Source organism: Heteronotia binoei, chromosome 12 (assembly GCF_032191835.1).
Source record: "Heteronotia binoei isolate CCM8104 ecotype False Entrance Well chromosome 12, APGP_CSIRO_Hbin_v1, whole genome shotgun sequence".
NCBI classification, from domain to species: Eukaryota; Metazoa; Chordata; class Lepidosauria; order Squamata; family Gekkonidae; genus Heteronotia; species Heteronotia binoei.
Window position 1 is genome coordinate 43,820,190 of NC_083234.1, and position 22,311 is coordinate 43,842,500.

Below are 22,311 nucleotides of genomic sequence, written 5' to 3' on the forward strand. Positions count from 1 at the left end.
CTGCTGTGGCCATGGGCTTGAAACACATGATGCTGCCTTATACTGAATCAGAACATTAGTCCATCAAAGTCAATCAGACCGGCAGCAGGTCTCCAGGGTCTCAAGCAGAGGTCTTTTACATCACCTATTACCTCACCCTTTTAACTGGAGATGCCAAGGACTGAACCCAGGACTTTCTGCATACAGAACAGACACTGCCACAGAACTATGACCCCTCCCCATGACAGGCTTTTCCCTGTCCCAGTTCCCCAGCAGTGGCCACTTTTCACTCCCTCCCAGGACTTTTCCAGTTTTTTTTTTAAATGATGATTGAACATAATTATAATGGTATCATAGAAACATCTGTGCATCAGGCTCTCTAAATTCCCAGGTTTTATTTTTTAAAAAGTAAGGCTCTAGCCCCTTTAACCATGGAGATATAATGGAAAAAGCATATCTCCACAATGAAAGGGGCAAGCGACTTGCCTTTTAAAAAATGAAAGCTGGAAATTTAGAGAAACCGATACACAGATTGTTATATATTTCTAATAATAATAATTCTGGTTTTAAATCCTACCCCCCACCCCCCAGGTGGTAGATAGGGAAAATGGCTGCTTTGAGGATAGGGACAGGGAGACTAGCTGCTGTGTTGATGGGACATAAGAACATCAGTAGAGCCCTGCTGGATCAGACCATTGGTCCATCTAGTTCAGCACACTGTGACCAATTGGATGTCTAACGACATGGCATTGAGGCCAAGGCCTTTCCCTGGTGTTGTCTCATGACACTGGTATTCAGAGGCTTACTGCCTCTGAATGTGGAGGTTCCTTTCTGTCACCATGAATAGTACCCACTAATAGACCTATCCTCCATGAATCTAACACCCTTTAAAATGTCTTTTTATCACCAGCTACCTGACCCTTTTAAAACTGTTTAGGACTGGGAAAATCCAGATCCTCCCATCCACAATGCAGCTATCTCGGCTTTGTTGTGCCTGTGACATTATCTAAAATTGCACAGCAAAGCAGGTTTGGTCAGAGAAAAGTTCAAGAAATCCTGCAAGGTGCATGAATGCTCCACAGTACTTTGGGGAAGCAGTAAAAACCTAATCCCAAATGCATTGAACCTAGGACCAGTAGCCATAGAGAAAGAGTTTACTAGTTTAAGCCTATAGTCTAGGCATGGCCCAGATTTTAAGCAGAGGTATAAATGACTTGCAGAAACAAAGAAGGACAAGGTGTGATTTTTTTAAAAAAAATCCTTCTGCTCATATACAGACATATACAAATAAGCCAAAGGATTTTGTAACCATAGTTTTAATTGGTAACCATGTTTCTAAATTTTAACTGTATATTTTGTATTTCATGGGTTATTTTTAGTCTTTATAATTTAGTAATCCTCTAATCCTGTATAACTGATTTCTTTTATGCCAATAAGGGCTGATGATGATGATATACAAATAAGCATTGTCAAAAAAGTTATGTTGGGCTTTTATGGATGTGTTATTTTTTTTTCAATATTCACAGGTGCAAGAAGTGCTCCACATGTATGTTATGAAGTAATTAATCGTCAGGCAGATAGGTTTGGACACTGTGGGACTGATCCATCAGAGGGTTATAAGCCTTGTTCAAATCAGTACGTTATTAGGCAGTAGAGAGGATCTAGAAATTAAGAATTCTCTGTGGATTGTATATATGTGTGTGTTGTATTTGAACATGCTTTTCTGTGTGTTGTGATAGAGGAACACTACATTCCTTTTGGAGCTCTAGAAGTGCAAAGATATTATCAAGTAATGGGAACTATTCAGATTGATGAAAAGAAACTTAGAATCATAGAGCTGGAAGGGACCTCCAGGGTCATCTAGTCCAATTTATAACTCATGTTGAGGTTTCCAAGGCTTTTCCATGGTGTGCCTGGTGCGACTGCCTCCCTTTAGTCATCATGGCTTATAGCCACTGATGGACCTCGCCTCCATGAATTTGTCTAAACCCCTTTTAAAGCCAAGGTTCCCTCTCAGTTTCAGCAATTTCAAACTGAATTTGTCAAGGTACTTCTGGAGCACTTCATATTCAGCCTTGGTCTTTACCAACCTGAATAATTTTGTGTCATCCATAAACTTGGCCACTACACTGCTCATCTCCAATCCCAGATCATTTATGTACAAATTAAATAGCACCAGTCCCAATGCAATTCCTTGTGGGATACCACTGGCCTCCATTGAGAGAACTGTCTTTTTATTCCTGCTCTCTACTTCCTGTCATTTAAACAATTTTTAATCCATAAGAGGACATGGCCTTTTTTCTCCTGACCACTAAGTTTACAGGATTCTTTGGTGAGGTACCTTGTCAGAAGTCTTTTGGAAGGCCAAGCATATAATACCTGAAGGAGAGCCAGTTTGGCGTAGTAGCCAAGGCATTTTGGTAGAAAAAGCCCAGCAGGAAATCATTTGCATATTAGGCCACACCCCCTGACATCACCATTGCTTCACACAGGGCTTCTTTGTTGAAAAAGCCCAGCAGGAACTGTGTTCCTATGCGTTCCTGCTAAAAAAAACCCCACCTGGTAGTGGTTAAGTGTGTGGATTCTTATCTGGGAGAATCGGGTTTGATTCCCCACTCCTCCACTTGCAGCTGCTGGAATGGCCTTGGGTCAGCCATAGCTCTTACAGAGCTGTTCTTGAAAGGGCAGCTTCTGTGAGAGCTCTCTCTGCCCCACCTACCTCACAGGGTGTCTGTTGTTGGGATGGAAAGTAAAGAAGATTGTAAGGTGCTCTGAGATTCAGAGTGAAGAGCAGGGTATAAATCCAATGTCGTCATCATTATCTATATGCTTGATTGCTTTTTCAGAGAATTCCAAAAGGTTGGTGAGGCATGACTTCTTGCAGAAGCCATGCTGCATTTCTCTTAGCAGGCTGTGTGTTTAATATGCTTAATAATTCTGTCTTCAATAACAGTTTCTACTTGTCTACTGACAACAGATTTTAAGTTGTGGCTTGTAATTTCCTGGTTCCCTTCTGGACCCCGTATTAAAAACTTCTATAAAATTTGCTGCTCTCCATTCATCTGGTACAGAGGCTGATATTAGTGATAAGTTATGTATGCTGGTTAGTAGATCAATGGTTCACATTGGAATTCCTTAAGAACCCTCAGGTCAGACCTGGAGACATAGTGGTTTTTAATGTGCCTAATAGTCCTAGAATTGAAGTACCTACAGTCACATGGGCATGTTGTTTTCTGCACAGTGAGCCATAATGTCCCCCTTCTGCTCCTGTACTGATTCTGGTTCCAAAATCAGTTGCAAACTCGCACCCCCAGTTTTTCACCAGACTGTCAGCTTTGTTTTTGGTCTGTATGACTCTCTGATTAAAAATTTGTTTACCGCTTTATTTTTAAAATTTAATGACTAATAAAAGCAGCAAGAAAAAATGGGAAGATAGAGTTGCCAGTAGCCTCAGGAAAAAGTATCCTGCTCCTTTAATTGAGACGTAATGTGTGGCAGTTGAAGTTTGTCATGGCATGGAAGGAAATAACATTTCATTGAGCCTTTATTAAAGGAGCCAGGCCTTTTGTCCAGGTTTTGTTCAGGTTTTGTCCAGGTTGTTGGTTAATGGGATAGATGGGTATCCTAAGAATCTGGGGTTTCTAATAACAATCCTGTACACACAAGTGATCCTGATTTCTTTTCCAAATGCTCTTGATAGGGATTTCAGATGTGGAAAGTTAATTTGCCTGTATCCAAGCAATGTTCCTTTTGTTAAAATAAAAGTTCCTGTCCTGTATACTCCAGTGAGAAATATTATTTGTGCATCCCTGGACATGAAACAGTCAGAAACTTTGCAAGACCCTCTGCTGTTAAAAGATGGTACAAAATGTGGACCTTCTAAAGTAAGAATACAGTCTAGCACAATATTACTGTTGTTGAAATAATGTTGTCAGTCTACATGGTGGTGTACTGCTTTATAGGATAAGATGAGCAAAATAAAAGATAACATTAAAGATTTATTCCTGCCATTTAAAATCTAATGCTAGACAACAGAGGGAGGGCAGAAGCTTCAGATAAGATTATTTGAAGTGGTTCAGCAAATGGAACCACTTTATTCAGCACCTTTTGAGATCTGCCTCCAGTTGCTAGTATTGAAAGGATAAACCCCCCCTATCTGCTGTTCTTTCTCTCAGAATTCTTTCCTTACTTTGTGGAAGACTGGCAAAGGCTGAAGTTCCTAGAACTGGATCTTGGCAAGCACCTAGTTTGCTCCTATGGTAGCTTTCTTATTTTGGCTTGTGATAAGACTGTTTCAGGAATTACTATAAGAGTGAAAATCAAACTTGCCCAATTCTGAGGTGGCGGCATATTGTGGGGACCAAGATATAGATGTTGGAGCCTGAGGTGCAATAAAGGATTGCTTCCTGAGCCTGGAATTGTCAGGGTTTTAAAAAACAAAATGCTGTTTTTATATGTGTTTTAGGTTTGTATCAATCAAGTGTGTGAAAACTATGAAATCCTGAAATATGATTGTAATCCTAAAGAAAAATGCTCTGGACATGGAGTAAGTAAAGTGAACGTGACGATGATTATTATGTTTCACCATGAAAGAGGCAGATGTTTCTTTCTCAAACCTGAGTGTCTCAGGAACCACATGTGGCCGCTTGACATGCTATCTCAGGCTCTACTGTGCACCATTCCCCAAAGTGTCATCTGCCCCGTGTTCCATGAAAGTGGGGAAGGCCATTGCCCAATGAGGCTTAGGGTTTTCAGGTTGTTCATCATCTTGAAACAAACAGCCTCTGTGTGGGGGTTGCGTTCTCCGTGAGAGGGATGAAAGTAAACAGAAATCATGTGAATGCAGCTAAGATTATATATTTAACTGTTACATCTTACTTTATTGTATATATGTCTTTGGTGGGGTGGCATGCAGGACATACTGTAGTCATGCAGCTCTTTTGGTTGGTGACAGTTTTGGTTGTGACTCCCAGCAAGCCTCAGAGTGATTACCTGTGGCCTGAAGCTGGATTGTCACAACAGGAAAATGAGGAGGAGAACCGATGTGCTAGAATGGGCTATCACATCAGACTGCAGGTGCAGAAATAATTTTTTAAAATTAGTTTTGATATGGAAAGTCTCCCTGAAGGCAGAAAGGTAACTGTGGGGAATGGTTAGGATCAGCTTGGGGAAGATGACCACTGTGAATTTTTTGTCACCTTCACCCCAGTACCTCAGGCACACAGAATGAAATCCTGTCAGAAAATAACTAGGCACCAAACATTTTTAAATTCAAAACCAAAATAGTATGTTTATTGATTTACAGAAGGCAAGGAGTGAAATAATAATTATTGGTTTGGTTATTAACAAAACAGTTGACAGGCAGGCGTTCAACTAAACAAATGATCTCTAATCACCTGAGATGTTAGCAGGCTGAAATGATATAAAAAAACACTAGCAGGCTGAAGATATATAAAACTAACAGGCAGGCTGTGCTTCCTTAACACCAGGAAACACTCTATTCAGAGAAAGATTACAAACCCATACATACTCAGGCTTTCTAAAACATTAAAAAAGGTCACATACTTTTTGTCTTTCACACAGACACTCTCTTTAGCATACAGGTACACTCCAGGCATTAGAGTAGTACCTGAGGACTCACACCCTTGAGTGCCATCACACAAGCCCCTCAATCCTGTGTGTTCTCAGTCCCACACAGCTAGTGTTCCTGTCTGTCTCCTGGGATTTCTTCACAGCGACAAGAACCTAGTCCCTCAGTGTGTTTGTGTGTTCTTATTGAACCAGGAGTCTGCCCTGAAGCACTGACAGATCTCAGCAGAGCCCTCAGTTTTCCTCTACTTTAGTGACACAGGGTGCCACCACTCAGAAAGTTTGTCCACAGAAAAAGCCTGGTTTTGCCCCTTCTCCCAAATTAAAACTCTCAGACAGAAACTCTAATTCAGCCCTGTCTCAAGGAACTCAGCCGACAGGCTGTTCTCAGCTCCTTCTCAATCAATCACCACAACTGAACTCCTTCAGAAGTCTAATGTGAGGCAATTTCCCACACTGCTAGTCTCCTTCCAATTGATACATTCCGTATCCATGGATGTGTCTCAGCCAGTCAGAGTGAGCTGTTTCCTGCTAACCCAAGCTAACTGCTTTAGTCCAAGTAATGTATCAATCCAGTATTCTGGAGATAATCATATTGCCCCATTTGGATGAGGTCAGAAGTTAAATCAGTTAAGAGTCTAGGAGTCTTGTTGAACTCAGACCTTCTTCTAGAATAACCAAATGAATATGAAAGCAAAAAGTACCTTTTCCCAATCCCACCCAGCATGGAAGTAATCTTGCTTCTCAGACTTGGTCAACCTAGTCATGTTAATCCATGCTATGGTATCTGTAATACATTCATGACTCTGTCCTTGAAGATAACACAGAAAGTTCAGTTGGTTCAAACCATGGAAAGTCAATTACCTACCAAGGCTTTCAGTGTTCACACTGTGTGTTCCTGAGTTCAAGTTAAGGTGCTGGTACTTACAACAAATGGGAGGGGTGGATGATGAATGGACATTGCAAAAGAAGCAATGGGTAGAGCTATAGGCAGCAGGATCTGCAAGAGGGCATTTGTTTGGTATTTAAATAACTGAATCTATACATTGAGAGATGGGTCTGCTCTATAAGAGAAAAAGAAAGGCTAGTGGACCAAATCCAAATAGAGTCAATGAACATGGATACCAAGACTCAAGCCTCCCGACTGTTCAAATCCCTTTGCATTGGGGCACAGGGAGTAGGGATGACTCACTTCCAAATGATTAAATTAAAAACAGAAACATTGTAAATGCTGCTTCTCATTTTCATCTGTATTTTCAGATTTGCAACAATAACAAAAATTGCCATTGTGATCCCGGATGGGCTCCTCCAGATTGTAAGATGAAAGGAAGCCACCTCGGAGGAAGCATTGACAGTGGGATTCACTTTTTGAAAAATGGTTAGTCTCAATGGAAACAAATGCAGTAAAGACAAACCTCTCTGTCCTGGCTAACTAAGTGCATAGTCAGCAGTCAATGCATGCTAGTAGGAATATAGATCTCTAGAACACTGATGTACAACACAATAGGGACAAAGACAAACCAAAGGGCATCTGAGATGAAGACTCCAAACAATGTCCATTCTCCTACTGATAAACGTGGCACAGCTCATAGTAGGAGGCTCATGTGGACAGGTCTTGTTGAAAAGAACAGGATCTGCAGAAGAGCACGGTGGATAGCTTGCCCCTCCATCCAAAAAGGAAGCAGCAATGCAAACTTACCTGTGCAAAACAGACCTAGTGAGGGCTACAAGTTATGAAAGCTTGAAATGGGACCCAAGGCAATATGCCTGTTCTTACAGGACAAAGAACTTATTGTGGCTTTCACAATCTTGCCCTGCCTGTAAGCTTCCTTGGGGAATCTAGTTGTACTATGGGCAACTGGATGTGATATTTACTTTTTTCAAGCCTGGCCTCAGAAGAAAGTCTTCCAGTTTCTCAGAATACTTATTACAGTGAATGCATCGTTTTTATATACTAACAGGTATAATGAAAAAGACAAACTAGTAAATGAAAATAATTGGTTCATTAAGCCTTTGCTCCCCAGCAGGCATTTACTCATGCACAGGCCATTGTTCATGAGGAGACCACACTACTTGCAGAACTAGCTCTAAATATGAGCTGATCTACTAGACTTGCCAATCCCAGGTCCAGGCAGTGGATCCCCTGGTTTTGCAGGCTTCTTCCCACTGCCAGCCAGTTGGCTGGCGGAGGGAAGCCCCGCCCCAACAGCCACCATGTGCCTTTATATCTTGGCAGGCTTAGAAGCCTGCAGACTGCATGTGTTTTGGACTGTGTGCATGCCTTTAAATCCTGTGGTTAGTACTTGGATGGGAGACCAAGAGGAAAGCTGAATGGGTGGGGGGGGGGGCGTGGGTAGAGCCACATGGACCTTTCTGATGAGTGTCTGAAAGGAAGACAAGTCAGCAGAGTCCCTCTGTTTGTTTGGAGGAAAGCTTCACCCCCTAGGCTGCTCTGCTTTTGTTTTCCTGTTTCTCTGAAGAAGTTGGTTAAAATACAGCAGATGGTTACATTCAACAGCTCCAGTGAGTAAATTGCCCCAGTGAAATCACAAAAATGTGTGCTTGCAAACTGCTTATTTTGACTGTTTTGTGAGTGTGTGTGTGTTCTCACTTTCATTTAGTCGAGGGCGGTTTTTCAAAGCAAAAAAAGAGGATGTGGAAATGAAGACTGTATTCAGGGGAACTTCACTGCTTTATTTTTATTTATTGAGGGAGTGGGAAAGTCTCCTGGCTCCAGCCCCCAAGTCCCCAGGTATTTTCTGAGTTGGTCCTGGCAACCCTATGATCAACTTTCCATGTTTGCTGAAGGGCTGTTGCTTTCCACTTATTTATTTGAATTCTGCCTTTCTTGCTGAGACTCAAGATGGGTTACAAAATTTAGCAATGCAATAGAAACAGTATAAGACAAATAACAAACATTGTGATAAAATGGGATTACAAAGTTAGAAAACACAACAGAAACAGTACAAGGCATGATGGAAAAAATGCAAAAACTGGATTTAAAAACTAAAAAATGCAGTAAAAACAAGAAATGCATGCAATAAACAATACCATAAACTGTAGCCCTTATTGGTCAACTTACAAAGGTATTATGTATTTATTGTATTATTTTCTGGAGGGTCATGATTGAAGATGTGAAATGGGACTGCTGACTTGATTTTCAGGATATTTTCACTGAGATTGGGGGTTGCCAAGAGGCCTGGAAAAAGATGTCCTTTCCTTAATAGAGGCTTTATAGGATGTTGTTTACCTCCATACCTTACACTAAGCTTCTATGAAAAGGACAAGATATTCTCCTCCAGGCCTATTAGTTACCCTGATTGTGGTGTTTGATTGATGAAACAATGGAATGTCAAGCTCACCTAAAGAGAGATGTATATTTACTCAAAAACAAATCTTACTTCAGACTCTAGATGGAGGCTCACACAACTGAATGTTCTTCTGTACAAAATTTTCCCTCTACATATGGGAGAGGTATTCTAGCCTCATGCTCCTTCTCAAATCCTACTTTTTTGTGTGCAAGGAACTGGGGGGTGGGGGGAGTAGAATACTGTTCAGTCATGTGAGCCTCCATATGTAGCCTGAAGTGGTGCAGTGCCCATATGGTAGCCATATAGGAGAGCTTCAGGCAGAATTGCTGGCTGGAGTGAGCATTCAGGAGTTTCCCCCCTACTTTAAAGGCCATATGATGTTAAGGGATCACTTTACTTCTTACTCTTTTTACAACCAAAGTCATCCTACATAAGAACCTACAATTAGTTATCATGTAGCTTAGGGACAGCTGCCAGGAATTTCACCACACACAGAGTAGTTCAAAACAAAACAAAACAAAAAAACCCATTTGAGTAGCCAAGATAATTTCACTTCTGAGAAGAGAGAGAAAGAGTTCTGATTAAATAATGGGGCGGGGGGGGGGGGGGTCAGTTCAGCTCTTAATTCTGAGAATTTAGGACTGTCAAAAAAGATGTCTACAGAATCAATTTTGTTGTTGATGCTGGGGAATTGGTGCAAGCTGGCTGCAGTCCTACTTAGCAGAGTGTATGCTCCATTAAAGCTGTGGAACTTCCTTGCAAGCAAATTTGCATGGGATCAGGCTGCATGCGACTCAAGTGCCAGTCCTCTTGGCAAGTTCTACTCATTCTAGGCAAGTGGCTGTTCACAAGTCTGACATAAACAGTAGTGGTCCAAGTCTTTTTTTTGTGCAAGTTCTTTCTGGTTTGTTTTCTCATACTGTATACTAATAAGTGGATTGGATCCAGCCAGCTTTTCAGCTGGCGAAGCAAGAAGGAGGCATCTTCTTTGACCATTCAAAAAGGCAGTGCTGAGAATCATTGGAGCTGTATTTACAAAAGTCATGTTGGCTGGGAGCTGTGTTGTGTATATTGTTATGTATATACAAATCTCCCTTGTAAAATTTCAAATCAGTAGCCTCCCAGATCCATTTTCTTAGCCACTGTGCTCTACCTAGCTGCCAGCAAAATCTTATTTTGAAATGTCTTCTCATCTAGAGATCACTGAAAGAAGCTTGCCAGTCAATACGAAGATGTGGTTGCTCCTAAGCTTTTTGCTCTTTCTGCCTGTTGTTGTTGGGTCAATCATTCTGGTTGTCAAGTGGAAAAGATACAATGATTACGTTGCTGAAGAGGGTGACTTGCAAGACTATCAGTAAGTTACAGATTGCTGTGTTGAGCTTTCTTTCACATGATGCATGCAAAATGTTACATTAATGATGCTAACAAAGTTCATATGTGTGTGTGGGGTGTGTGGTATGTGCTTGAAATAGACATCTTTCCAAAGCTTGAGATTGGTATGCACTGGAGCTTGGGCTAGTGATGTCCCAGTCTGCACTCCACCCTACTCCCTATACCTTTCCTTTCCCTTCTTTCAAACTTACTTGCTGGTGTACAGAGGAGAAAAGTCCTTCCATTTGTCCACCTCCATCAGAGCATCCAGAAAAAAGCCACAACAGTAACATTCAAGACACAAAAAGTCCCAGAACTGCCAGGTACATTCAATTGGGTCCCAGTGTTCCAAGGCTTTCGTATTGCTGAATTGTTAGTGCTGCAATGTTTTGTTCTGGGCATCTTCATGGAGGGAGAGAGGATCATTCTGTTGAGAGAGCTTGAGGAAGTTTACCTATCCCTACATGTTTATTTAGATAACTGATATCCTGCCTTTCCAAGCAATAAAACTTGCTTAAGGCAGTTTAAACACATAATATTTCATATTTTTAGTAGTAATACTACTTGCAAAATGCAAAGAAAAGTTGATCTTATCTGGAAATATGAAAGGGAGATAGGGACGAGACAAGAATGAATACAGAGATGGAGCTGTCATATTGTGAAGCTATACACTTCTATACTAATGTTATACCCAGTTTATTGTTATGGCTGGGAAATGCAATTTGTGTGCATGTGTTGAGCAAAGCATTTCCTCATAGATTCCTTACCCCTTTAACAGAAGTATCAGAATTTGTTCAGGAGCAGGAATGGTTGTTACTTGTTGGGTTACACTGTTCTCCAGTTTGTAAGGGAGGATGATTTCTCTGATCTTCTTCGTGGTCTCTGTGCAGTCCCACACATGGGTCTTGCCGCAGGCAACGGATCCATACCTCGGAGCTCCAATAGCTCGTATATAACGTCTTTTGGCGCGCTTTCCTCCCGCCCTGGGGAGCGGGCAGCGACCGCGCATGCCTGGAGCGGGGGGAGAGCGCCCATTCCACTCAGTTTCTTTCCTACCGCCGCCCGGACAACACCCTCCTCGCTGCGTTCCTCCTTAGCTCGTCCGTTACCTCATCTCTTATTCCTTCTTTCACTACTTAGTATTTTCCTCTTCTCGCTACCCTTTTCGTCCCAGAAAAAAAAAAAAAAAAAAAAAAACCGCTCCCTGCGCTATTCTCTCCTTTTTCCCTTCCCTCCCCTCCCTTGTCCGGGGCGCATGGAAGGGAAAGTTACCTTTAAAAAGTGCACGCGCTGTGGGACCAAAATCCCTTCGTCAGACGGCCACAGCCACTGCCTGTTTTGTTTGGGCGAAGCTCATCGAGTTGACTCCTGCCCTCACTGTGCGAACTTCGGCAAGCAAGCCCGGAAAAACCGTGCAGCCAGGCTCCGGAGTTTCCTTATTGAACTGTCCCTGAGGGCTATGCCCGCCTCGGACCCGCCGCCTCCCCAACAACAATCGGGAGCTTCGGCCTCTGCGGACGTGTCTCTTCCTAAGCAGAAGCACAAGTCCGTTAAAAAATCTTCGAAGCACGCCGATCCAGGCCATAAGGCTTCGAAAAAATCGCGCCATCTCGAATCTTCCGATTCGGCGCCCAAAAAGTCTCGCCTTTCCGAATCGGCTGATTCGGCTCCGAGGAAACTACACCACTCGCACTCGGCTCCTAAAGAGCCTCGGGCTCCAGTTTCGACGCCTATGGATACCACGGCCTCGACGCAGCCCGCACTTCCGCTTGAACTGTCGGCTCCTTCTGACGTCATCACCGACATGCCGCAACTGACTCCTCACTCATCTACAGCAGTAGAGGTCATACCGGTCCACTCTCGTTCGCCTTCAGTGCACAGCGTGGTCCCTGCCGACTTCATGCAACCCGACCTGACTACAGATTCGACTCAGACCTATCTCAAGCCTCCGCTTCGGATCGGATCCTTCCGAGACATCGGGATTTCTCCCCTGTATAGGGATTCGGCCACTCAAGCTTCAAATGAAGGCCGCGCTCGCTCACCTCTTCATCGAGCCCTATCTCGGTCGCCGCCTCGTAGAGGCCGCTCCAGATCGCCACGCAGGCGCCGAGACTCCGACTCTTCGGGCCAGTATCGACAATACTACGCCCTTTCGAGGTACGACCGCCATTTCTCTCGGTCCCCTTCTCCTAAACGTCGGTTCCATCGCCATCCTTCTCGGTCCCCATCCGTGGAGGGTTCCGATTTCTCAACGTACTCTGCTATTCGATACGCGGATTCTCCTAGACCCCGTGATCGACCCCGTGATTCCCTACGACGACTCCGGGATTCCCCACGACACCGGGACTCCCCGCGCTTCCGCGATGTCGAGCGTTTTCCCGATTCGCCTAGGATCCGTGATCGCTACTATCCGCGACCCCGTGATCAAGATCGGGCCCGAGAACCTTATCCGATCCGAGAACCTGATTATTCTCGTTACTCCCCCCGACTCCGTGAGCGACTACGGGAATGTATACAGCAATCTCGGGACTCTTACCAGGCAGAAGGTGCTAGACCGCGCACTCCGTTAGCTTCTACCTCGACTGCTCCTCCGGTCCATACCCACACGGACCAACGCGACCAGGTGCTGAAGCCTCAGACCGCCCCTTCGGACCCGATTCCGCCACCGCCCCCTCCTTCCGGTGACGACTCCCGTTCCGACGCCGACTCCGTAGCTTCATCTGACTCCGAGGACCACCCAGACTCGGTAGTCTCGGATTCGGCACCACAGCCCCGACTCTCTCCATCTGATGCCTCCAAGGCCTACCTCCATCTGATTACTGCTATGGCCGAGGCTTTAAACATTACCCTTCCGTCGGACTCACCTAAGGTCTCTGATATCGTACACGACCTTGTACAAACGGACTTTCCACCTGGTTCACTACTCCCTATGCTACCGGTGCACCTCGAAGGCCTCCGTGAGACCTGGGAAAAACCAGCCTCCATTCCCCCTACTTCTAAACGCTTGGACTCGCTTTATAGGGTTCATGCTCCCGAGGCTAAATTTCTTGCTTCCCATCCAGCACCCAATTCCATTATCGTGCACTCAGCCACTAAGGCTAAGCCCTCCAGACATCCAACACCTCCAGACCGAGAGGGCAGGAAGCTGGACACCCTGGCCAGAAAAATGTTCAACCTTGCCTCAACAAATTCGAAACTGAACAATTATCTTGCCTACTTCTCGGCCTACATCTTCCATCTGGCCAACCAATTTACACCTCTCATCCCTTCCCTTCCGGAACCCTCTCAAAAGGTGGCCTCTGGGCTAGTATCAGAACTATCTAGGGTATCGAAGCAACAAATAAATTCCATTCGCCACGCTGTCTCCTGCTCTTCAAGGGTTTTTGCGTCATCTGTCGCCCTTCGCCGTCATGCCTGGCTAAGGTCCACCAACCTACAGCCGGACATTAAGCAAAAGATCGAAGATCTCCCCTTTGATGGCCTGGGTCTCTTCCATGCCTCTACTGATGAGGTTCTCACCTCAGTGGACGACGGGCGCAAGCGCGCAAAACGTCTGGGAGTTTCTCAACCGTTCTCCCAGCAGCCTAACCGTACAAGATCCTGGAGACCATCATTCCAGAGGCGCCAACGATCTCCTAGGCGCAATGATTTCTGGAAACGGAAGAGTGGACAACAGAAACCTGCGTTTCAACAGAGGCCTCGCTCACAGCAGCCCAAAAAGTCCTCCCTTCCTTCAAAGCAGTCTCTTTGACTCTCCTCACACTCTGCCAACGCCCCGCACCCGTCTCTCACCCTTCCTCCGAACTTGGAATTCGATAACAACAGACTCCTGGGTGCTGACCATCGTGCGCCTAGGTTACGCAATCGAGTTCATTTCTCCACCTCATCACCATTCCTTCATCGCTACACCCCCGTCTTCTCCCCTGCATCAGGAGATTCTGGACTTACTGCACAAGAACGCCATAGAACCCGTCCCTCCTCTCCACCGAGGGACAGGCTTTTATTCAAAATACTTCCTAGTCCCCAAGAGGGATGGAGGCAGGCGCCCCATTCTGGATCTGAGGAGGCTCAACAAATACATCCAATACAGGAGGTTCAGAATGATCTCCCTGCAGTCCATCTTGCCCCTCATACCCAGGAATTCCTGGATGGCCTCTCTCGATCTTCAGGACGCCTACTTCCATGTGACCATCCGACCTCAACATCGGAAGTATCTGCGTTTTGCCATGGGCGAGGACCACTACCAATATGTTTCCCTACCATTCGGCCTTTCCACTGCGCCCCGCGTTTTTACAAAGTGCATGGCAGTGGTGGCGGCTGCGCTTCGCATCCGGAACATCCCAGTCTTCCCATATATAGACGACTGGCTTCTGGTGGCCCCAACTCAACAACAACTAGAGCACAACCTCGACACAGCTCTCACTCTCCTGACTTCCCTGGGCCTTCGTGTGAATGCCTCAAAATCACACCTCACACCTACCCAGGAGCTCAAATTTATAGGAGCTCTTCTCCACACCTCCCTACATCGAGTCTTTCTTCCCGAAGATCGGGCACAGACAATTATCACCCTAGCCAAGTCAGTACAACAACAACCCTGTCAGTCCGCGCTTACAATCCAACGCCTGCTGGGCCTCATGGCCGCCACTACGTCCGTCCTCCGCTTTGCCAGGTTAAGGATGCGACAACTGCAAATCTGGTTTGTAAGAGCTTACCACCCTCAGACACAATCTCAAAGTTCTTTGCTGACTGTTCCACACAAGGCGCTTCTCTCCCTCACGTGGTGGACTGTTCCCAACAATCTCCTCGAGGGCAGGCCGTTTCTGTCAACCTCTCCAACGGCCATAGTTACAACAGATGCCTCCTGGTGGGGTTGGGGAGCCCACCTAAAGGACAAGACTGTGAGAGGTCTCTGGACAACCTCCGAGAGAACCATGCATATAAATTGCTTGGAACTGATCGCGGTACACAGAGCTCTACAGTCCTTTCTTCCCCTGATAAGGGACCGGCACGTTCAGATCTCCACGGACAATATGGCAACAGTTTATTACATAAACAAACAAGGCGGCACCAGATCCCTCCGTCTCTGCCGTATAGCCGTACTGCTCTGGGAATGGTGTGTCAAGCACAACATCTACATGACTGCCATTCACCTCCCAGGTGTGGAGAATGCTCTGGCCGACTCCCTCAGCAGGTTTCGCATAGACGATCACGAATGGTCCATCAATCCAACCTACCTTCGACGCATCTTCCGATGCTTCGGAATACCCAAGGTGGACGTCTTTGCATCCCGGGACAGTGCCAAATGCCCTCGGTTTTACTCCAGGAGGGGCAACGACGCCTTCCTACACAACTGGACGGGCCCCCTTCATTACTTCTTCCCACCAACTCCTCTTCTGACGCGGGTGTTGGTGAAGATAGCTCGGGATGGAACAGACTGCATCCTCATTGCGCCATGGTGGCCTCGACAACCGTGGTTCACGGGGCTTCTTCAACTCTCATGCCACACTTACCGCCGACTTCCTCCTGCGGGCGACCTTCTCTCCCAGGCCAACGGTCAGGTTCTGCATCACAACCCTCGAGTCCTGGCCCTGACAGCCTGGAGAATACACCCTCCTACCTCTCTGCAGAGGTAGCCAATGTCATCCTTAACGCAAGGAAGCCTTCCACGAGACTTTCCTATCAGCGTAAATGGAAGCGCTTCTGTTCCTTTACGACATCTAAGCATCTACAGCCGGAGTCGGCACCCTTGAACCTGATCCTGGACTATCTGCTCTCTCTGCAAAAAGCAGGACTCTGTTATTCTTCCTTAAAGGTGCATCTTTCTGCTGTCTCTGCTTTCCACAATTTGGTTGACGGCAAGACTGTGTTCTCCCATCCCTTATCCAAGTCCTTTCTTAAGGGCATGTTGCACCTCAACCCACCTGTTAAACCCTTTGCCCCGACCTGGAGTTTATCGTTAGTTCTTTCCTGCCTGATAAGGGCCCCCTTTGAACCTATGGCCACCGCAGACCTCAACCTTCTTTCCTGGAAGACGGCATTGCTCGTAGCCCTCACCTCAGGCAAACGGGCAAGTGACTTATGCGCCTTCCGTTACGATCCTCCCTACACCATGTTCCATAGGGACAAAGTTGTTTTACGACCGGACCCTGCGTTCCTGCCTAAGGTTGTCTCCCAGTTCCACTTATCGACCTCAACTTCCTTACCAACGTTTTTCTCCAACCCATCCGACCAGGGACAACGAGCCCTACACTCTTTGGACGTCAGAAGGGCTTTGTCCTTCTACCTTGATCGTACACAACCTTTCCGTAAGGACCCTAATCTGTTTGTGGCCTACGGCAACCCTCACAAGGGTCACAAAATTTCTACCCAAAGGCTGTCTAAATGGGTAGTTAGTGCCATCAGGTTGTGCTACGAGCTGGCTAAGCAGCCCTTACCCGAAGGCCTTAAGGCCCACTCTACTAGAGCGGTCTCGACGTCTTCGGCTTTCCTGCAAGGCGTTTCTCTGGAGGACATTTGTGCGGCTGCATCCTGGTCCTCTCCATCCACGTTCGTCTCCCATTATGCGCTAGACGTTCGTGCGAGACGTGACGCCTCCTTCGGTCAGGCGGTCCTCAAATCCATCTTCCACTGAAGCTTCGGGTGAGTGCATCCGCTTCCATCTTTAACTTGCATACCATGTTGCATATGTTGTTGCATATTTCATGTTGCAATGTGATTGCATTTGACTGATTACAATGTAATTGCATTTGACTGCTTGTTTTACGTGACTAACTTCTTCTTTACCAGCACCCTCCTCCAGGACACCTAGCTGGCTAGTCACCCATGTGTGGGACTGCACAGAGACCACGAAGAAGATAAACAGGTTGCTTACCTGTAACTGATGATCTTCGAGTGGTCATCTGTGCAGTCACACACGCCCACCCAGCCTTCCCCGCTGCTGGCTCCTGGTGATTGTTCATTAACCTCTTACTCTTCATAGTGTCTCTGCCAGCGGCGGCTGGAAGAAACTGAGTGGAATGGGCGCTCTCCCCCCGCTCCAGGCATGCGCGGTCGCTGCCCGCTCCCCAGGGCGGGAGGAAAGCGCGCCAAAAGACGTTATATACGAGCTATTGGAGCTCCGAGGTATGGATCCGTTGCCTGCGGCAAGACCCATGTGTGTGACTGCACAGATGACCACTCGAAGATCATCAGTTACAGGTAAGCAACCTGTTTATACTTCTCCCATTCCTAAGATCACAGCCCTTAGCTGTCAGCGTCTCTTCCTCTTTAAAAACTGCAGTTTAACAATAAAATTTTCTTCTTACTGACTATTAATTCACCAAAATAACTTTTTATTTAGATCCTGATTTATGCAATCATATTTGTCGACTACTTACTGACTTCATGCATCATTCTCTGGCTGAACATATGAAGCTGCCTTATACTGAATCAGACCTTTGGTCCATCAAAGTCAGTATTGTCTTCTCAGACTGGCAGCGGCTCTCCAGGGTCTCAAGCTGAGGTTTTTCACACCTATTTGCCTGGACCCTTTTTTGGAGATGCCGGGGATTGAACCTGGGACCTTCTGCTTCCCAAGCAGATGCTCTACCACTGAGCCACCGTCCCTCCAGAACAGATGCAGTTCAGCCATTCTGACGCAGTTCATGATAGAAACCCATGAAAGTTAACCCAAATCATTGTTTTTTCAAATCTACAATGTCCTTGATAAGATTGTATTGTTAATAAAGAATGGAATTTCCCTTTCAGAGTCAGATCCCTTTTGGGACGAGGGTAGTCATCAATGTTACCTCTAAGCTGCAGAGTCTAGTGAGCAAAAATTCTGCTATGTGAGCTACTGGCATTAAAGTTGTGAGCTACTAAATAAATTAGTGTGCTCTGGGGTCATCCTTCCTGAACGAAGACAAAAATGTGTGAGCTGGAGGCTAAAAATCTGTGAGCTAGCTCATGCTAACTCAGCTTAGAGGGAACACTGGTAGTCATTACATATCATTCTGTGTAAAGATGCATTTTTAGTAATCTTAATATTCATTTTATTCTAGATCAGAAGACATCCGCATGTCTGACAAAGAAAGGTAATTTACTATTTCTATATTGATACAAAAGAAACATCTTTTTCTGTAACTGGCTTAGAAAATAGGCATTCTCAATGTTTCTTTTCTGCCTTTCTTTGTAGCAATGAAAGATGGATTTGCATACTCCCTTTTCTCCTTTAGCTAAAGGATAGGTTAGCATTTGGTTATACATACAGCTTATTTATTGTCTTTCTGTCCAAAGACAGTTAAGGCAGTTTCAAGGCATAAAACATTAAAGTCATCTCTTACTACATCTCTATACTAAAAACCAAAAACAATCTGTATTGGTAACCCTACAGAGAATATTCAGAACTTCTGTGAGCTACCAATCCCAAGATTCTCTGGGAGAAGTCACAGCAAAATCTGTATAAGTCTCCCATATAAAACAAACAGTGTAAAACAAACTATAAATAAACCACAGCAGGAAAGGAGACAAAACAGCAGCATTATCCCATGAAAAAAGCTTACATTAAAAATGCCATAATACATTTATTTTAGAATGTATACTGTGTGTTACTAGCCCAAATGGGCTTGCAGTGTAGATAGAATATATACAATTTAACATAACAATAGGATACAGTGACAATATCAGAGCTAAAAATAATTGTAAAATCTGCAGATCCTCCAGAAAAATGCATAAGTTACAACAGGAATCAGCCTTAACTTCCCTCAAATACCATCAAACCTTCCCGTGTAAGAAGATCTCTGATGATGTTCTGAAGTCCTGGATGGAGCTGCCAGGCAGGCTCCCTTGCTGTGGAGTTCCAAAGGCCAAGGGCCACATGAAGAAAGTAAAAAGGCTTTCAACAGAATTAACTAAAACGAAATAATTATTGGTTTCCCTATTTCATTAAGAGCCACAATACAGAGAGAGCCCTTGCCCAATGCACATTTAAATCTGGCATTTATTTATTTTATTTATTTAGTAGGCTTATATTTTGTCCTTTCCCATAATGGGCTCAGGGTGGATCACAACATGAACTGAACAACAATAAAAACCTATCTTATAAATTTAAAAACAATACAATAAAATTAGCAAATCAAATAATAGAACAATAAAACAAATAAAGTGCATCATCAGGTGGGAATGGCACATTTCACAGGATACAGCAGTTTTTGGCCCAAGATGAAATGATGGTGATAATAAATAGGATAACACTATAGTCTGTAAAGCATGATGTCCGAACAAGGGAGGCCAACTGATGGAATAGTTGCTGGAATAGGACGCCCACTGCCTCAACCAAAGGCCCTGTGGAACAGCTCCATCTTACAGGCCCTATGAAATGATAGTTATTCAAGTAGGGCCTGGATCTCCATAGGGAGCTGATTCCACCAGGCAGAGGCCAGAGCCGAGAAGGCCCTGGCCATGATTGAGACAAAACGGATGTCCTTCAGGCCAGGGGTGGTCAGGAGGTGTTGTGTAGCAGACCGCAATGACTTCCAGGGCGTGTATGGGGAAAGATGGTCCCTCAAGTATGTCGGTCCCAGGCCGTGTAAGGCTTTAAACATCAGTACCAAAACCTTGAAACGGATCAGTTGGCAACTGTGAAGTCACACAGGCTATCATGGGGGGGGGGGGGACAGGGTTGCTGCTGAACAGGAACAAGCAGCTAGGTCTAGTTAAGTCATGCCAGTCAGGTGGCATCAAGTCACCCAGAGGCTAGGGTTAGGGTAGACAACCTCCTGGAGAAAAGAACTGCTTTGAAGGATGGACTATATGGCATTATATTCAGTCAAGGTCTCTTCCCTCCCCAAACTCTGGCTTACTTAGACTCCACAACAAATTCCAGCACCAACCCGGAGCTGGCAGCTGTAGTCAGGAGTTGGCCCAAGCAGTTCTGCCTCAGAGGGCAAACTAGGCCTTGAAAAGGCCTTGTCCCCCACCCACCCACCTTGTCAGGAGCAGACCCCTCAGAGTGCACTCAGAGTGGCAGCAAGCTCTTAGTATCTCATGCAGTTATTAAAGACATGTAAGGGATTGATCTTGCAAGGTTCTGCATGGCAAGCAGATGCTGTATCATTGAACCGCAGCCCCTGCTGTTGTCATACCTCTGGACTTATCAGTTGCAGAGAATATGAAGGTATTTTCTCTCTATAGAAAGACAGGAATTGTAAAGGATGAAGGTTATTTGAGGTATTAATGGGATTTTGCGCAGAGGCTGGTGATGTGTATTTTCCCCCACCTTCACAGTATCCTGACTGTGCAATGCATTGTCGAAAGCTGTCCCCCCCACGCCATGGCCTGGCTCCATCCCTGAGGCACAGCCCCTGCCTGTGTTGTGCAAGGTAAAGCATTTCTCAACAGAGGCCAACTCTCTCCCTCCTCAACACAAAGTCCTCACTGGGCAATCCAGCATGGTAGTGAACCCTCACCCCCCAGGCTGACACAAGTATTAGTGGCTCCAGCAGTTGTTGTGTACGTTGATAGAGGTTGGGCCAATGAGTTGTTGGGCTGCGTCGGGAGAGCTGCTTTGGAGGTGTTGTGTGTTGTAGAAGGGTTGGGAGACGGCTTTTGCAATGGCAGCTCTGAGGCCATGTCAGAGATGGATATACAGGAGCCGGGCTGTGAGCACAGCCTTGGAAGGGCAGAGGAGGGTGAGTGGTGCTGCCTGAACTTGGGAGGCAGTCCGGGGTGAGTGGCAGCCTGGAGGGCTGTTTTGTGGACCTTGCAGGGGGAGTCAGAGTGGTGTTGGTGGCAGAGACCCCAGTGATGTTGTGGAGGGTGTGGCAGAGTGGCAGAGCCCTGTGCAAAGTCCTAAGGTGTTTGTGTGTGTGAGAGAGGGGCTGGGCATTGTTATCGGTCTGTGTGAGCTTTTTGGGGCAAGCTGAGGTACTTGCTGGACTGGAGACTGTTTGTGAGGGTGCAGGACAGCAGTAGCTGCTCTGAGGGCTTCAGGCTGTTGTTGTGTGAGAGAAGGGGGGCTGTGCACTGTTGTTGGCTGGCAGAGCCATGTAGGTGTTGGGGGCCTGAAGGCAGTTTGGGAGGGCACAGGACAGCGGGAACCATTTGTGAAGACTTCTGAGGGAGAGTAGCCACCAAAGTGTCTGAGATGTGTGCCTGTCAGAGGCAAGAGTGCGGTTATGGCAGTTGTTTCCAATGTTCCTGGGCTGATGTGGGTGGAAAACAGGGGAGTGAGCCAATAGGTGTGTAGAGGTGTGGAGTGACAGGTGATAAGCCAATAGTTGTTGGAGCTCAACCAATGGGAGAGCTCTATTTTGCCAATACCACTACAGTTTTATTATTAAGGATCACTTTACTTAGTAGGCTGCATTTCCTAGTGCATTATTCAGAGGCAAACTCAGATTTGCTATCAAGCCGCAAAGAGACTTGTCTTCCAACTCACCTTGTTGTTCCTCCTCCTCCTCCTCCCCTTGCAACCCATCTGCAAAAGACCCATCCACTTTTGGGTCCTCAGTTTGACAACCACTACATTTTCCCTTTAGACATTATGAGGAAATAAACATGTACAATTTCCCCCCTCATTTTCAGCAGAAGTTTCACAAGTGATTCAAATGCCGATTCTTCTTACTTTTATGACTCTAACATATGTCCTTTCCCACTGTCTCCTGCTTTTTCACCAGTTTTCTGCCAGCAGCAGTGGCTACCAAGACCTAATGCAACCAGACCTGGCGGGGGTTCCTGCTGAGCAGGGAAGAAAATGAGACAAGAAGATCGCTGCCCACTGTTGTCCAACTCTTTGCCTTGTCATTGCTTAATAAATATCTGCATGCTCATAAAGCTCAAATGAGCATTATCTGAATGGCATTCTAGATCATTCCTTGCGTTTGGATATAGGGACATAGGTGGAGATCCCCCCAAGGGTGTAGTTCTCGAATGGACTGAAACCTATGAGGAAGCTGTGTTTGCACTTAAGAAGCTAGTAATGATTGATAGATATGGATGAGAACCAGGGCTTTTTTTTTAGCAGGAACACACAGGAACACAGTTCTGGCTGGCTTGGCATCGGGGTGTGTGGCCTAATATGCTG

At 45.6% G+C, this 22,311-nt stretch overlaps 1 protein-coding gene across 1 annotated transcript in view; it reads left to right on the plus strand.

Moving 5' to 3' along the window:
* LOC132580382 (disintegrin and metalloproteinase domain-containing protein 2-like) overlaps positions 1-22,083 on the plus strand; it is a 44,289-nt gene extending 22,206 nt beyond the window's left edge. The window contains exons 15-21 of the mRNA XM_060251145.1: positions 1,506-1,614; positions 3,680-3,863; positions 4,445-4,525; positions 6,829-6,946; positions 10,077-10,233; positions 18,290-18,322; positions 21,905-22,083. Coding sequence (XP_060107128.1) covers positions 1,506-1,614; positions 3,680-3,863; positions 4,445-4,525; positions 6,829-6,946; positions 10,077-10,233; positions 18,290-18,322; positions 21,905-21,938 — 716 coding nt within the window. The 3' untranslated portion in view covers positions 21,939-22,083. The remainder of the gene's footprint in view (positions 1-1,505; positions 1,615-3,679; positions 3,864-4,444; positions 4,526-6,828; positions 6,947-10,076; positions 10,234-18,289; positions 18,323-21,904) is intronic.
* Positions 22,084-22,311: the final 228 nt, after the last annotated feature.